General features: G+C 43.2%; 1 protein-coding gene across 4 annotated transcripts in view; it reads left to right on the top strand.

The window, feature by feature from the left end:
• The window catches only part of IQCA1 (IQ motif containing with AAA domain 1), a 154,826-nt gene that overhangs the window by 18,710 nt on the left and 119,717 nt on the right, over positions 1–16,399 (top strand). For all 4 annotated transcript variants that reach the window (XM_042995762.1, XM_007082991.3, XM_042995761.1 and 1 more), the window contains exons 5-6: positions 289–360; positions 15,963–16,168. In XM_042995762.1, the coding sequence (XP_042851696.1) occupies positions 289–360; positions 15,963–16,168 (278 nt within the window). The remainder of the gene's footprint in view (positions 1–288; positions 361–15,962; positions 16,169–16,399) is intronic.

The following is a 16,399-nucleotide window of genomic DNA, read 5'->3' as shown; positions in this document are numbered from 1 at the left end:
AGTGTGGATCCTGTCCAGCCCGTGGGTCAACAGGACGGCGCCCCGCCCCCCTTATTCAGTAGGGTGGCTCTGGGTCCACAGTTGGGTGCTCAGGCAGCGAATAGGCCATTTGTTCTCTCTCTAAATTTTTTGCCTGTGATCACAGAAGAAAAAATATTCCATGAACACACACACGCGCACGGCCTTGACTGCATAGTCATTGTATCATTTGAAACGGGAGAAAGGGTAGGACAGGGTTTTTGTTTTTGTTTTAATGTATTAGACAAATAACCATTTATTTCTTTTTAGGTCTGGCGAGGTTTCCATCAACATAAGAAAACCGAAAAACTGAGGCAGGAGGAGATGATATTCCTGGGTATGGTAAGTTCTCTTACAGGCAGGATGCGCATGTGGCTTTCTTGAGACTGTGTCTTAGAGAGTTTTTGTGGGAAGAGAGGAAAGAAAAATAGGTAACCTGTGACTGAAGAGAATGGAGCGGCCCGCACTGTACGGGAGTGTGCCCGGGGGATCTGGACAGAGCAGTCACGTGTCCGTGTACACATCTCCCTTGGAATACGCGGAGTGTTCCGGGCCTGGGAATAAGCTCTGAATTGCTCACAAACCGCCATTCCTGCGTGAGGTCTGCCCTGCCCTCCGTCAGTATTTGTGGTCAAGAGAATGGGTTTGCACTGAGCTAGCTGGCTTTTGGGGGCAGATCTCCGTGGGGATGACTGAATCAGAGCTGAATGTGTGCGTATTAGTTATCTGTTGCCGCGTAACAATATGACCACAACCTAGCAGCTTAAACACACACTCATCAGCTCAGTTTCTGTGGGTCAGGAGTCTGGGCTTAGCTAAGTCTCCTGCTCAGGGTCTCACAAGGCTGCAGGCAGCTGTCATCTGAGGCCCACATGGGTAAAATCCACTCCCAAACTTGTGCGGTTGGGAGCAGGATGTAGTTCAGTGCCCCATATTTAATGCCGGGATAAAAACATTGATAGATACTGTGGCTGAGGCTTTGAAAATGCTAATCATGCACCAAGCTCGAGTGGGTCTAAAAGAAGAAAAGAAACACAGATAACCACAAATACCAATAAGCTTTAAAAAAAAAAAAAAAAAAAAAACTATTAAATAGTATCCTGAGTGACTAAGGTAATAAATTAGAAAATACTGAACAGAGAAGGTGATCTAGGGAAGTACAAAGATCGAAACAGACCAAAGAGGTAAAAAAACAAATACCCAAACAAACTAATCACTGCAGCGAATGCCAAGTGATTTTCCGCATCCCGGCTTTCACTTGGGGCCTGTGAGAAGCAGGTGCCAGGATGGAGTTGGATGGCCAGAGGATTTACCGGGAGGAGCGGAGGGAGGGAGGGCGGGGAGGCTGGGGGAGCCCCACAGGGAGGCCGGAATGACGGGGCGGGGGGGGGGGGGCGGTGGCAGGAGAGGGGTGGAGAGGAAGAGCCAGCCCGGCAGTGCTCTCGCACCATGTTTTTTAAATCTCTGCTAAGAAAGGAAAAGAAAGCCAGTAATGGCGATGCCCGGACTGGGCGAGGACCCAGGGGCAGGTGCAGCCCGGGGACAATAACCAGGGTTTAAGTGCGCGCCCACCCTTCTGAGGACAGTTGGTCTCCTTATAAACATTAAAGCACAAGGGAGACCGGGGGGCTCAGTCGGTTAAGCATCTGACTTTGGCTCAGGTCATGATTAGCGATTCGTGAGGTCAAGCCCCGCGTCGGGCTCTGTGCTGACGGCTCGGAGCCTGGAGCCCGCTTCGGATTCTGTGTCTCCTCTCTCTCTGCCCCTCCCCCGTTCATGCTCTGTCTCTCTGTCTCTCTCTCAAAAAATAAATAAACATCAAACACATTTAAAAAAAAAAAACACTTAGGCCTGTTTGCTCAGTAATCCTGACCCTTGCAATCTCCATGCTAAAAAAAAAAAAAATGTGAGCAACATTTACGATATATAATTATTCGTATCAGAGCAGTTTTATACTTGGTAGACAGGTGCCCAGAAACAGTTCACACAGTTAAAACGTGCCATTGTGTGGCTTTAGAAGTGTGTTTAGAGTTTCTGTGTAACGTGCCAAGTGTAAAATGTGAACCCCGTGATCCTATTTTTAATGCTTTCGCTTATTTTTACACTTTTCTACAATAAACGTGTGTTTTATGTCTAAAAAATTACACATAAAGTACATGTTCAAAATTTTATCCCAGGAGAAAATGGTAGGAATCATGGTTTAGACAATCTGTAGCTTTCTTTTTAACTGAACCTTTAAAATTTTTTTTAATGTTTATTTATTTTTTAGAGAGACAGAGCATGAGCGGGGGAGGGGCAGAGAGAGAGGGAGACACAGAATCCGAAGCCAGCTCCAGGGTCTGAGTTGTCAGCACAGAGCCTGACGTGGGGCTCAAACTCACAAGCCGTGAGCTCATGACCTGAGCTGAAGTCAGGCGCTTAACCGACTGAGCCACCCAGGTGCCCCGAAACTTTAAATAATACCGATTCACAATACATTTTCCCACGTCTGTGTACTTCTTACCAAATGTATATCTCAATAGGACAAAAATCAGGATTTATGATTTTTCTTGCTTTCTATTTTTAACAATTAATATACTCAGAGAGGTTATGCATCCAACTTCGGCTCAGGTCGTGATCTCATAGATCGTGGGTTCAAGCCCCACATCGGGTTCTGTGCTGACAGCTCAGAGCCTGGAGCCTGCTTTGCATTCTGTGTCTCTGCCTCTGTCTGCCCCTCCCCCGCTTGCACTCTGTCTCTCTCTCTCTTTCAAAAAATAAACAAACATTAAAAAATTTTAAATATATATATATATATATATATGAACTCAAAGAATAACGTGAGAAGTAAAAAAATAACAAATGTTATTTATACTTTTGTAACCAGTGTAGGAAAGTGGGTTTCATTATATTACTCTTTCCTTTTTGTATTTAAGTTATATTTTCTAAGACTGCATTCCACCTTCTCACTTTTAGAGAAATCAGGTGGTGACCAGTGTGTGGGTGATACGAGCACAGTGAGGCACAATAGCTCTCTCAGTTCTGTGATCAACCATCGACGTGTTCCTTTCACCCATATTTCTATCAGGTCTTCTCATATAAAAATATTAGTTTCTTTTCTGGGACTTGAGGATTTAAATAAATTATGAGATCGTATCAGCGATATTATTAAATATAGAAAAGCTGTAATTGAGCCCCACATTCGGGCTACTGCTGTATAATTTTCATCCGTGTTATGATGGCACGTTCTAAGTAACCAATGGCGGGGTAAATACACTTGATGTTGGAATATCTTGTATCTCCCTTCGGCCCTGTGTCCTGGACCAACCACTCCACCCTGCCACTATGACCCCTGTGCACCACCTCCGTTATCAGCACAGAATTGAAAATACAAATTATTTTGCTTGTGGAAAGAATTCAGGCCCATCTTCCAGACACTTGGAAGGGTGTAGTCAGCCGGTGGAGGGGTCTGATGCCACTGCACGTGTTTATAAAGCCTAAATGGTGACATCCAGCCTTTATTGTCTTAAAGAATACGATCAGTCATACAGTATGTATGTACGATTTAAGAAATACCTCAATCTTCATCACCTATTCTCTTGATTTCCCTTTGATCTCTGAGTTTTAAAAAAAATGAGTCAACATTTCTCTTTGGTATCGAGACACCTGGGACCCCAGCCCATCTCTTGCTGTGCACCTGCTTGGGTGTGCTGAAAGAGCCACGTGGGTGAGCAGTCCCGGCCAGCCGTTGCTGATGTCTACGATTTAACACGTTCACTGGGTGGAATACTATTTAGCCGTAAAAAGGAAGCCTGTCGCATGCTATAGCACAGGCGAACTTTGAAGACATCGTGTGACGTGAAATAAGCAGTCACGAAAAGATAAAAATACTGCCCGATTCCACTTGTATGAGGCACCCAGAGTCATCAGAAACAGAGACACAGAGAGCAGAATCATGACTGCCAAAGGCTCGGGGGGCGGGGGAGGGGGGCCGGCAGTCATTGCCCAGTGGGTGTGGGGTTGCAGTTTTGCAAAATCAAAAAGTTCTACAGATCTGTTTCACAGCAGTGTGAAGACGCAGAACACTGCTGAACTGTATCCCTAAAAAGTGCCTCTTATGGGTTTGTTTGTTTGTTTAGCCACAATTAAAAAACCTGTTTTTCAATTCACTGGGACATTGCAGCGTATACTGAAATGATTCTATGAGAATCATGACTATTTGCTAGTGGTCAAAAAACACAAATCAAAAATTAAATGAGATACTGCGTTTCCTTGAATCTGAGATGTCACCAATTATAAGACGCATCGTGGTCTTTACATGCTCTTAAAGAGAATACTGTCAGATAAAACAAAACACCACCTTGATTGTAATCCACATCCATCCCTAATTTTGGACACGTTAATTATGAAAACCATGCATCTTAGAATTAGTGACATATGGGACATCTGGGCGCCTCAGTCGGTTAAATGACCGACTCTCGGTTTCGGCTCAGGTCACGATCTCACAGTTTGTGAGATCGAGCCCCACATTGGGCTCTGTGTTGACAGCGTGGAGCCTGCTTGGGATTCTCTCTCTCTCTCCCTCTCTCTCCCCCCTGCCCCCCTCAAAATAAATAAGTAAACATTAAAAAAAAAAGAATTAGTGAAATAAGCTAAGTTGTTTCTATCTTATAAGCAAAAGAAAAAAATTTTTTTCAAGTTGTATTTATTGGCAAGGGTGGGAGGCGACGCCATGAGTTACGTGGACTCTGCCTTTCTAAAAGACGATGAGCAAAGTGCACGATGGTTAAGATGTTTACATCCTGTCCCCACAACGTTCTATCTCTGTCTTGAGGAAACCATCCGAAATAGAGATTTATGCCCGTGGAAGTCTCCTCCAGGGTTCTTTTTGATAATGACAAATCGGGGATAAAGCCGGTTCAGAGTAAGGACGTAGTTAAATAACTTCTAGTGGACCCACATTAATGCAGTCGTATGTCACCTTTGAGAACTATGTTTATGATTAGTTTTTGATGACATGAAAACGCTCAAAGTAAAAATTCAAGGTTTGGAATTACACATATAATTTGATATGATTTCAACTAAATATATACACACATCTATGCACTTGCAAAAGAAAGAAAAGATACCGTGTACAATAGCATTCATTTTTTTTAATGTGGGGACTTTGGAAGATTGTTTCTCTGTCTGTCATTGTATTTTTCAACATGCTTAAACTTTACTTCATTAACTGGGAGAAAGTACACATTTAAAATGAAAGCAAGTGGGTGTAGAATCATACCAATTTTTTTTCTCCTAAGACCTCCACATCATTTGGTGCATATGGATGGGGAGACAGACAAAGATATAAATCTGTTTCTCTCTCCAGCCCTGAAGAGGCAGACACATGTACGATATCGTGAAAAAAACAATGGTTCACTCCAACTTTGTACTTTCCAAACTTAACTAGCAGTCAAAACATTCAATCTAAGATCATCTAAGTTTGACATGAAATTTTACATTAGCAGTTTGGTTCAACAATTTCCTTTTAATTTAACTCAGCATGCATGTCCTGGATGTCTATTACGTGTAACACGTAGCCAGAAACTCGGGAAGAGCCTAGCACTCTTTTTCATCCGAGAATCTTAATTGCTTACACTGATAGCACACAAAGACAGAATTACGTGTTTATTACCGTATTTTTTCTGTTTTACTTTGGAGTTTATATCTTTTCAGCTCAAATCAAAGAAGTCTGTGTTAATTTTTCAGCAGTTCAGGGTTTGGATAACATAAAGAGAGCAACTTGTCTGTTTTGCGTTAAATGTGACTTTCTCTGGTTTGCCTTTTTTTTTTTTTTCTTCCAAGTACGTCTCCTGCTGGTAGTGTGTATTCTATTGAAATTTGACACCATCGAGAAATGTATGGATTCAATTTTTAAGAGAATGGTATCTCCTGTCCTCTGGCTGATAACCATAAAAAGCCATTACCCCAAATCCAAGAAATGTTTTCAATTGAATATATTTTCCACTATATCACTAATGAAGATATTGTCCACTCGTTTTAAAATTTCATTTTTCCATAACTTCATTTCGTTCCATCACGCCAGTGAATAAGCCGTTGACTTATCTGATCAAAATAGTATTTGTATGTTTTGGGAAGCTTGGCCTATTTCCAGGTATTTAGTAACTAAAACCAGAATTAGAGCAACAGACATCATTATGCCTTCCTTTCCTGACCAAATGTTTCCTTTACCATTGTCATATAAATTATTTTTTTGATATTGCCATTTTAAATATTTATATTCTAAAATCTACAAAAGAAAATAAATAGCACTCTAAAAATTCATGTGCAGTTACTTTAATTGGCAGAGCCAATGGGGTGAATCGAGCGGAAGGAAAATTAATGAATGTAATATATTTCATTCTGTGGATCCCTTTGAAATAATTTGTCCTATGGTCGTGCCCATCGTATATTTTATGTTACCCTGGAGCTAGCAATGTTTTCATTATAATAACGCTGGGGGACAGTTGTTAAAGAGGAAGAGCCATCGCTTGGAAATGAGTCAACTAAGTCTTCAAAGCACCATAAAACCCTGCTCACCTTCAGATTCTAACATCAAACAAGCTGTATTATAAATTATCTGTTGGTCAGTCTGGTCTTCCTTATTAACAAATAACCCCAGAGCACCTGGCTGGCTCAGTCGGTTAAGCGTCTGACTCTTGGTTTTAGCTCTGGTCATGAACTTGCAGTTGGTGAGATCGAGCCCCATGTTGGGCTCTGCGCTGACAGTGCGGAGTCTGCTTGGGATCCTCTGTCTCCCTCTCTCTCTGCCCCTCCCCTGCTCGCTCTCTATGTCTCTCTCTCTCAAAATAAATAAATAAATGATAATAAGAATAATAACCCAAAGTTGGAGCTTGGGCCCCCAGTAAGCTCCTGAAACGCAGCCCCCTCAGAAACCCCACTTGGGAAGCCTGTATGTATGTCAGGAGCCATCGGTGGTCATGGGCTCTTCCTTGGGAACTGTTCTCAGAGCCAAAAGGAGAGAAGGACCAAGAGGACGTGCTCTTTGTGGTCACTTCTTTAGTTCCAACCAAAACCGACATCATCCAGCTTGGTCATATATATTATTCATTACAGTTCAAATGATGTTTGTTTCTGGAAATTTATTCTCAGAAAAAAAAAAAAACAGATTTGTCATGATTCGTGGGGGTTTTGTGTAGTTTTAGTTTTAGTTTACTTTTTGAAGGCAAAAGAACTGTTTCCTAAGCGTCCCTGGGGGAGGCAGCATCTTCGAAATGAGCGCATGTCTCTAGGCACCAGCTTAAAGAGTCTATTCTGCCATGTTGATGAAGACAGGTTTCTGGGTGGCCCGCTTGTGCACCCAGTTCTACACGGGAGCCTGTGGGAGGTCTTTGGGTGGCATACCCTCCCTCCCTTGAGCCTCAGTTTCTTCTGCTGTAAGAGCAGGATGCTGCCACCTATTTCGCAGAGAGATTCCAGGCAAAGGGCCTGACCTACAGCTTGGGGTAGGATAGGCCTTCAAGGAGCAGTGGCCAACATGAATCATCTTGGAAAAGCATAGTACGTTGCCGCGATAACTGAATCATGAAGAAGTGTGATAACTTGTCTACGTAATGAAACACAGTATATTCCAAAATAAGTTGTTGCAGAAAATACCCACGCCACTAATTTCAAAATACACACTCTCCTGGCCTTTGTTATTTGCTACTCAGATTAATGAACTTGAAATTAGCCTGTTGAAAGTAGGATCTCAGAAAGTAATGGAGTTGGAGCAGCGCACGCGGTCTGACTCTGATCTGCAACCACCCCATGTAGCTGCGGGGGGAGAATTGTGACAGTCCCCTAAGGCAGCAAGCGCTGCCCCCACAAGCCACACGCACTGTGTGTGATGCACCAGAAAAAAGTTCGCAACCCAGGAAAAGCAGTGACCCTGGGTCAGGTGTACGCGAAAGGCTCTTAGGCTGGGCAGAGAGATCAGAGCTTGAGGGAGGGCACCATTTTCTGTTAAATGGGATTTACAGCCTACCTACTCAGAAACCTTTCGTTTGATATTAAGTTATTACTATTTTAATTCTGCTTTATTCTTGTTCCGCGTCCCCAGACCATCAGAAATTACATGACAAAAAGAATTCTCTTCCTTATCCTTCCTTTGTAGCCTGTTCCCAGATTTCTTTTTTTTTTTTAATTTTTTTTAACGTTTATTTATTTTTGAGAGAGAGGGGGACACAGCATGAGCGAGGCAGGACAGAGAGAGTGGGAGACACAGAATCCAAAGCAGGATCCAGGCTGTGAGCTGTCAACACAGAGCCCCACGCGGGGCTTGAACTCACAAACCATGAGATCATGACCTGAGCCGAAGTCAGACACTTAACCAACTGAGCCGCCCAGGCGCCCCTGATCCCAGAATTTCTTAGCCTACATCCAAGGGCAGAACGTTCATCCTCAACTACCTTAGATTTGGGCTTGTTACACAGTCTGTTAATGTAGCAGGTAGAGTGGTGAAGGCCATGAATTCAGGAGCCCGCCCATCCGCGTTCAGATCTGGTTCTACCGTTTCCCAGCTGTGGGGACTTCCGGGAGTGACATGACTTCTGGGTGCCACGATTTCCACATAGGCGGGATGGAGATGGCCATGGCACCACACTCGTAGATTTCGTGTTAATTTCTAAGGAAACTGCTCTCTGGAAAGCATTTAAGATAGTGTCTCACCTAGAGCACACAGTAAGCACTATGTGAGCACCAGCTGTTCCTTTTCTTCAAATGATTTAATATCGTGGGTTTAGATGTTCACATCCTTCGTGATTCTAAATTGCCTACTAAACTGCCCAACTTTTTTTTTATCTATTTAAGTATGGAAAGATGGGCTTTGTTGTACACTGTTGTGCGAAGAGTAAATCTTGCAACGTCTTTGCGGGAAAGCATCGGCAGTATCTACCAAAATTACAAATGAACATTTTTTAAAGTATGATCTATCATACCCATTTAAAAAAATTTTTTTTCAGGGGCACCTGGGTGGCTCAGTCGGTTAAGTGTCTGACTTCGGCTCAGGTCACGATCTTGCAATTTGCGGGTTCGAGCCCCGCGTCAGGCTCTGTGCTGACAGCTCAGAGCCTGGAGCCTGCTTCAGATTCTGTGTCTCCCCCTCTCTCTGCCCCTCCCCTGCTCGTGCTTTGTCTCTCTCTCTCTCTCTCCGTCTCTCAATAACAAGTAAATGTTAAAAAAAAAAATTTTTTTAACATTTTCAGACAAAATGGGTTAAGCTGGAAGAAACCTGTCACTGGAGAGACACAGCTGAGCATAGAGGGTGGGAGCAGAGGTGCCGGAAATAGACACCTTGGGCCAAAGCCGCTTCATGGCTGTGTGACCCTGGCCAAGTTCTTGACCTTTCAGTGCCTCAGTTTCCTCCTGTATAAAATGAAGATAATAATGCCACCTACTCATAAGGTTATTAGGAGGAATAAATTAGTATTTGTAAACCACTTACACTAGTGCCTCACAGCCTACAAGTGGCATCGAAGTGTTTATTTTAAATATATTTAAAGAGGGGCACCTGGGTGGTTCGGTCAGTTGAGCGTCTGACTCTTGATTTCTGCTCAGGTCATGATCCCAGGGTCGTGGGATTGAGCCCTGAGTCGGGCTCTATGCTGAGCATGAAGCCTGCTTGAGATTCCCTCTCTTTCTCTCTCTCTGCTCCTCTCCCCAACGTAAGCGTGCACGCTCTCTCTCTCTCTCTCTCTCAAGAAAAATATATATATATTTCAAAGAAAGTAGGACACAAATGTGGCTGAGTAAGCTTCTATCACTTATCAGTTGTAAACTCAACGTGACTGTCCTAGCCCAGCTCCTAAGGAAGCAAATCTTAAATCTACGAAACAATTTTTAGAAGTTAGGCTTAACGAGCTAGAAAATGTTTTATTATCTAATAGTTTTGCACGCACTAAAATTGCAGCATCCTAAAATAAGGCCTTACCATAACTACTCTGGGCAGAGGGCAGGAGACTACCGTCGGCTATGGGTCTGCTTACAATTTTATTCCACTTCTTCTGCTGGGTTCCTCTTTTTTAAGTAGGTGTATTTGTATAAACACACACATATAAATATAGGTCTGTTACTCTGGAACGAAATGACGGAACAAAATGGCTTGTTTTCATAAACTGAGGAGCATACACGCACGCGCACACACCATCTTGAAATGGATCCACCGAAGAGCTGTTTCCTCCACAGCGTGAGGCGGGAGCAGGGAGCCCACTGAGCCCGCCTCTAGATGCTTCCTAATGAACACCAGCACACGCTGCGATCAGAAGGCTCTGGAGCTAATTAATCTCTGCACTGATGACAGCAAGAGATTTCACGGGATGGTCATTTGCTCAGAGTGGACTCTTTCCCTCCCCCAGACCCGTTTCGGCTTCGCCTTCAGTGACAACAAAGCACCATAAAGACGCAACCCCCCCAAGACAATGAGCTTCTGGAGAAAGTTGCCAGCATTAAATCACTTATCTGCAAGTGTATTTGTGACTGACAAATTGAACAGATTTTCATGTGGACAAATGTCCATTTTATCTGACTAATTTGAACAAGGATTTTTAAAGACAAAGCCCATCAAACATTAGATAAGCATTTTAAGTTAATGGACCGTGGAGTCCTATTTCCCCGCAAACCCGGGAAGCATCATCAGATGTCCTATGTTTACGGCAACATCAATTATTAATATGTATATTTTTGCTGACAGAGGACCTTGCTATAAACGTAGGTTTCGCTATGCGGTTCCGGGTCATTAACTGTGGAAAGCTTGTAAATATAATGGTTTATTCACATGGGAAGCCTTCATTAAGATGCATTATTCTACAGCTGATGTATTTCAATATATACTATATTATCATGTTCTCTATTTTCCCTTTAATATTTGTAATTTATTTTTAAATGAGTTGCTGTTTATGCGGTGAGTTAACAAATTTGAATTCCATATGACCAAAGTTGCTAACGAGGAAAAGATATCTTAGCCCAAAGGAAAAGCTGCTCATTAACATAGGACCTAAATATATTATAACCTTTAAATTCAAAAGCAACTAGAGAAAGAAGCTGCAAATGACCCCAAATGTATTTTTCGTCAGAGAAAGTCTATATCAAGAAACATGCATGAATACACACGTATTAACGGCACAGCATGGTGTCACGGGAGGAACACAGAACGGAAGGAACCGGGAAACCCTACTAGCAGCTTCTTCCTTAATGTAGAACGACTTGGGAGAGCCACTTAGGTATGATCCTCAGGGTCCTCGTCTGTTCAGTGGGATAGTCACATCCTCGTATCTGCCTCCAAAATGGACGTGGACGCCAGTCAGGGAACGTAGAGGAAGAACGCTCAGGACGGAGTGCATACCACTGGGGTTGTTGCAAAACTCCAGTGAGAGCTGAGAAATTTCTCTGCTTTGCTCAAAGATCATGCAAGTGTAAGGAAGTTGGCTGAACGCTTCGCAGAGTTCTGGAGCTATTGCCAAGACCCAAATCAGAGTCACCTCCTCAATGTTTCATTTTTAGAGACAAAAGGGAAAAAGACGAGCTAAAAATATATTTTGCATGCGTACATCTATGAAAGAAATCTGTAAATTACCATAAGAACATTGTAAGGGAGGGTAAAGCAAGATCCTATGATTGGCTGATAGAGAATCAGAAAATTAATGCAAGACTTCAAAACGATTTTACACATTCATCGCAGACAAAAAAAAATTGGGGTACAGATCTATTTTAACCTCTTCACGGACACAGTGAACTTAAAATAGTCGTTGAAGTGGGGCACCTGGGTGGCTCAGTCGGTTGAACGTCTGACTTCGGCTCAGCTCATGATCTCACAGCTTGTGAGTTCAAGCCCCACATCCGGCTCTGTGCTGACAGCCCGGAGCCTGGAGCCTGCTTCGGATTCTGTGTCTCCCTCTCTCTCTGCCCCTAACCCACTCGCATTCTGTCTCTGTCTCTCTCAGAAATAAATAAACATTAAAAAAAAATTTTTTAATAGTCATTGAAGAGATCAGGTAAAAATATGTGAATTGTAAGATTCTACTTCATACGTTGAAAATATACATACTAGGAATAAAAAATATCACCTGGAAAATACAAGAATTGGGTACTTTTTAAAATGATTAAATAAAGGAAATTTCTATCTGTTTTGGCACAAGATATGGAATATAGAGTCAGGCATTTGAGCACACGCGTAGCAAGGAAATTTAGATCATTTGTTTTTAACGTTGTTCTTTAAAGTGATCCTATGATTTTCATTCCAGATTCACTTATAAAGTGGTTTTGGGTTTGGTTTTTTTTTCCTACCATAAAAGTATGTTTTCATTATACTTAACTCAGACAATTGGATTATTTCCTTAGACTTTTCAATGCATATTTTTAAAGTGTTATATGTGTAATTTCTTTCATCTTTTTTCACTGACTTTGTGTTGTTGAGTGGGTGCTGTATTCTAACAGCATCTTGATTGTATTTCTAGTTGACAAATCACTCCCAGAGGTTCACAGGTATTTCTCAGAGATTGTGTGTGTGTGTGTGTGTGTGTGTGTGTGTGCGCACTTATGTGCATACGTGTTACAATTAACTATTTCACCCATTTGGAGCTTATTTTAGTATATAGCATCAATTGAGTGTTTAAGATTATGTTTTTCCAACTAATTAATTTAAATTTGTAATGTTGTTAATGTCTTTTGTAAACAAGGCAAAATTTTGTTCCATGTTTGAATTTTATCCTGTATTTGTTTTGAAGCTTTTGAAATGAACTTCAATGTTTTTCTCTTACCCCTGAAATTTTCTTTATATGGTAATCCCCTAGCACTCCTGGGTTTCACACACTTAGACGTCGGTGCACCTGCTGATATGGCGGCGGCCACAGTGAATGCACCGAGGGCTCACGTGATGCCAGGCTCTGTAACAGGATCTCACATAGGGCGCTTCACTCAGTCTTCGCAGTGTGATACTGTTCCCATTAAAGAGGAGGAGACTAAACCTTAACAGTGTCAATGCCTTTTACAAACTCCTAGAGGTAGCAAATGGCTGAGCCTCAACTTACATCCAGGCTTCTGTCCCAAACCCCATACCATGGCTTTGGATCAGATAAGCCAGGGATTGATTGTTTCCTACCTCTCCCATTTGCCAGCTGTGTGAATTTGGGAAAGTTAATTAGCCTCTGTGGTCCATTTCTTATATGATAAAAATACCCGCCTGGCCGGATTATTTTAAGAGTTGAGGGATTACTTCTGTAGAGTGAGGGTGTACTCATTCAGGAAATGATACGTGCATCATCTTCTGTGATGCTTCTTTTAAACAGCCCTTCCTCCTCCTTCCCCTCCCCGTCCTCCTCCTCCCCCTCCTCCTTCTCTGTCATCATTTTAGGCTTTGCAGGCCAGACAGTCTCTGGCACAAACCATCCAGCATTGTCCTCGTAGTACGAAAGCAGCCACAGACAATATGTAAATAAATGGGCTCGGCTGTGATCCAGGATAACTTTACTCACAAAAACATGCATTTGAGCCAGGTTTGACCTGCGGGCTACAGGTTACCAAACCCTGGCCTGGATAGTTATCAGAATCACCTGAGGATTTTCCAAAACTGCTAGTTTCTTGATTCTTCCTCACTCCCAGGATTAAACTGGGAATCTGGTTTTTTTTAAGCTCTCCAGAATTTTGAGGAAAAAAAGAAAATGTGGATAAATAAGTCACCAGTAGATTTGAGGATACGTTGCCTCTAAAAGAACCTCCCCAGGGGCATCTGGGTGGCTCCACCAGTTAAGCATCCAACTTTGGCTAAGGTCATGATCTCAGGGTTCGTGCGTTCGAGCCCCACGTCAGGCTCTGTGCTGACAGCCTGGAGCCTGCTTGGGTTTCTCTCTCTCTCTCCCTCTCTCTCTCTCTCTCTCTCTCTCTCTCTCTCTCTCTCTCCCTCCTTCCCAGGATGCTCTCTCTCTCTAAGTAAACTTTTTAAAAAATTATAAATAAATCCAAATTAATCAATGGACATAACTGAAAATCAAATTAGTTCTGGAAGATAATGTTCAGGAAACCTCTGATAACACAACACAAATAGATAAAGGAGAAATGGAACATACAGGAGAAAAGTTCAGCCTAGCAGAAGATAGATCTGGTGGCCTGGCAATTTTATCTAACATTTATTGCAGAGAGAGAAATGGGGGAAGAGGCAATAATAGCAGGGAAATGTTCAGAGTCGGAGACGCAATTTTTTATAGTGAATAGACCCACCAAATGGAGAGTGTGATGAATGAGTAAGTGTCCCCGCCTGGACGCATTTTGATAAACGTTCAGAGCTCCAAGGGTAAAGCAGGAGGGAGAAGAACTTATGTACGAGGAACATCCGTGTCCGACAAGCCAGTCACGGGCGGCTCTGCGTGCTGGAAGTTTCCTCCAAGGTCGCTGCCAAAGGTGGGAGGGACGCCAGGAAACACCTCCAAAGTGCAAGTACTTAGCAGATTCACGGCTGCACGTTTCCAGTCTGCAAGTTACGCTCATGGGCGTGTTTCGGCAAAATGAAAACTGAACACAAGAAAAAAGAGTAAACAAAAATCAGAGCAACTTCTGCTTCAACTTCGGGAGCATTTGCTCATTTCCACAGTGTAAATATCCCCATCGCCCATTCGAGCCGCTAACCGATACAGCGCAGTTGGGCACGTCGGTGCCGTGGCACACTTTATGTGGTATTTTCACCGTGGCGCTAGGGCAGACATACATAATGCCGAGAGCGCAGATGATACAGTAACACCCAGTCAGACCATTAGGAAGTGATGAGTTTTGAGTATTGAGGGCTTTGTAACGCAATTTACTTAATTATAAGTTTATAGAAATTAGCATTCTAAAATGCTCACAATGAACAATGCATGTAACAACCAGCTTGCAAAATTCTAGAAAATGGGTCAATTGGCTCTCATGAGCCGTCGCGGGCTGGCTCCCGCAGACCACTGAGTGTGCCCTTTATCTGCTCTCTGGCCTGAGCTGACTCTCTGAACTGCTTAGAGCTCAGATCCTCTATCTGTGAAGGAAGCAGAGCTTCAGGGATGTAATTGCAGGTACCACTGCCCTGTGGCGTCTTCCTTCTCCAAGTCCCTTTTTGGTCCGAAACTTCCATCCAAACCCATGTTGCAAAGCGTCGTTAGGGCGGCTGGCATTGTTCCCTACCATGTCATCCATTACTCCTGCCAATTCCATTTTAGAGGACCCTAAAGAGCAGGAATTATGTCTCAAAATGATTTGGGTTTTTTTACGTAAGTGCTGCACCCAACGGGGAGCTTGAACTCACGACCCTGAGATCAGGAGTCACATCCCCTATGGACTGAGCCAGCCAGGCTCCCCTCAAGGTGATTGTGTATTTTCTCTCACCACCACCCCATAGATGTTGGAGCAGTGCTGAGCATCTGATTGGCACTCCCTAGCCAGACTTCTGTTGACTTGCTAACCAGCAGATTTTAAGGCAGAACATTGTAGCAACAAGATGTACTATCAGGGTGAATGTCCGGAGTCAGCGGAGAACTTCCTCCCTGGGAGGTCTTTAACCACCGAAGGGATGTTTGCAGAGTTGGTTTGGGGGTAGTTTTTCTTGCAATCGGAGCACCCAAACTTTCCACTTGCTTCAAATACTTTCTTCCTCTATAATCTTTGCTGTCCCATTAACCAAGATTTGGAAACATGTGACTTTCCATAGTGTGAACAGTTTTTTGTCGTATTTATTGAATATGCTTTTTTTCCAGCTAACCGCCCCCCAGCTGGCAGATGGTACGGAGTGATCCCCATCTTTCCTCCCCACGGTGGTAAATCACTTCTTAAGACCCGCCCGCCAGCCATGATTCTTTCGTTCTGTGTGCATGTCTTGTATGCCTTGATAAGACGCCACCAGAGACATCGACATATTTCACGAGTGTCTGGTGTTCTTTGGCATGAGAACCTTTATGATCTTGTGTTTTCAGAATCCACCTCCCCTATTTAATGAAGTCAGTGCCACCATAATCCAGGCTGAAAAGGTGACCTCCCTGAGGAATGAGGTGCAGATGAAGCATGAAGAGAAATACAGGGAAGCCTTGGTCACAATCAAGGATGATCTGAAATTAATAGAAGGTCCAGATATCAAGGAGAACCTTCGAGACCAGATTCGGCATTGGTTCATCGAATGCAGGTAAGCGCGAGCGGCCCGGTGATGTGTCCCGATGGTCTCTTCTGTAGGGGTTGAGGTTCTTGTATGTTTGTAAGCACAGAAGCATGTCCTTGTAGATAGACTCATGGGGTTTTTTTTTAATTTATTTATTTTGAGAGACAGAGCAGAGAAGGGGCAGAGAGAGAGGGAGAGAGAAAAATCCCACGCAGGCACTATGCTGTCAGCATGCGGGGCTCGAACCCACAAACCCTG

Source organism: Panthera tigris, chromosome C1 (genome assembly GCF_018350195.1).
Source record: "Panthera tigris isolate Pti1 chromosome C1, P.tigris_Pti1_mat1.1, whole genome shotgun sequence".
NCBI classification, from domain to species: domain Eukaryota; kingdom Metazoa; phylum Chordata; class Mammalia; order Carnivora; family Felidae; genus Panthera; species Panthera tigris.
Note: the sequence above shows the minus strand (reverse complement) of the source record. Positions and strands in the feature narration are given on the sequence as shown.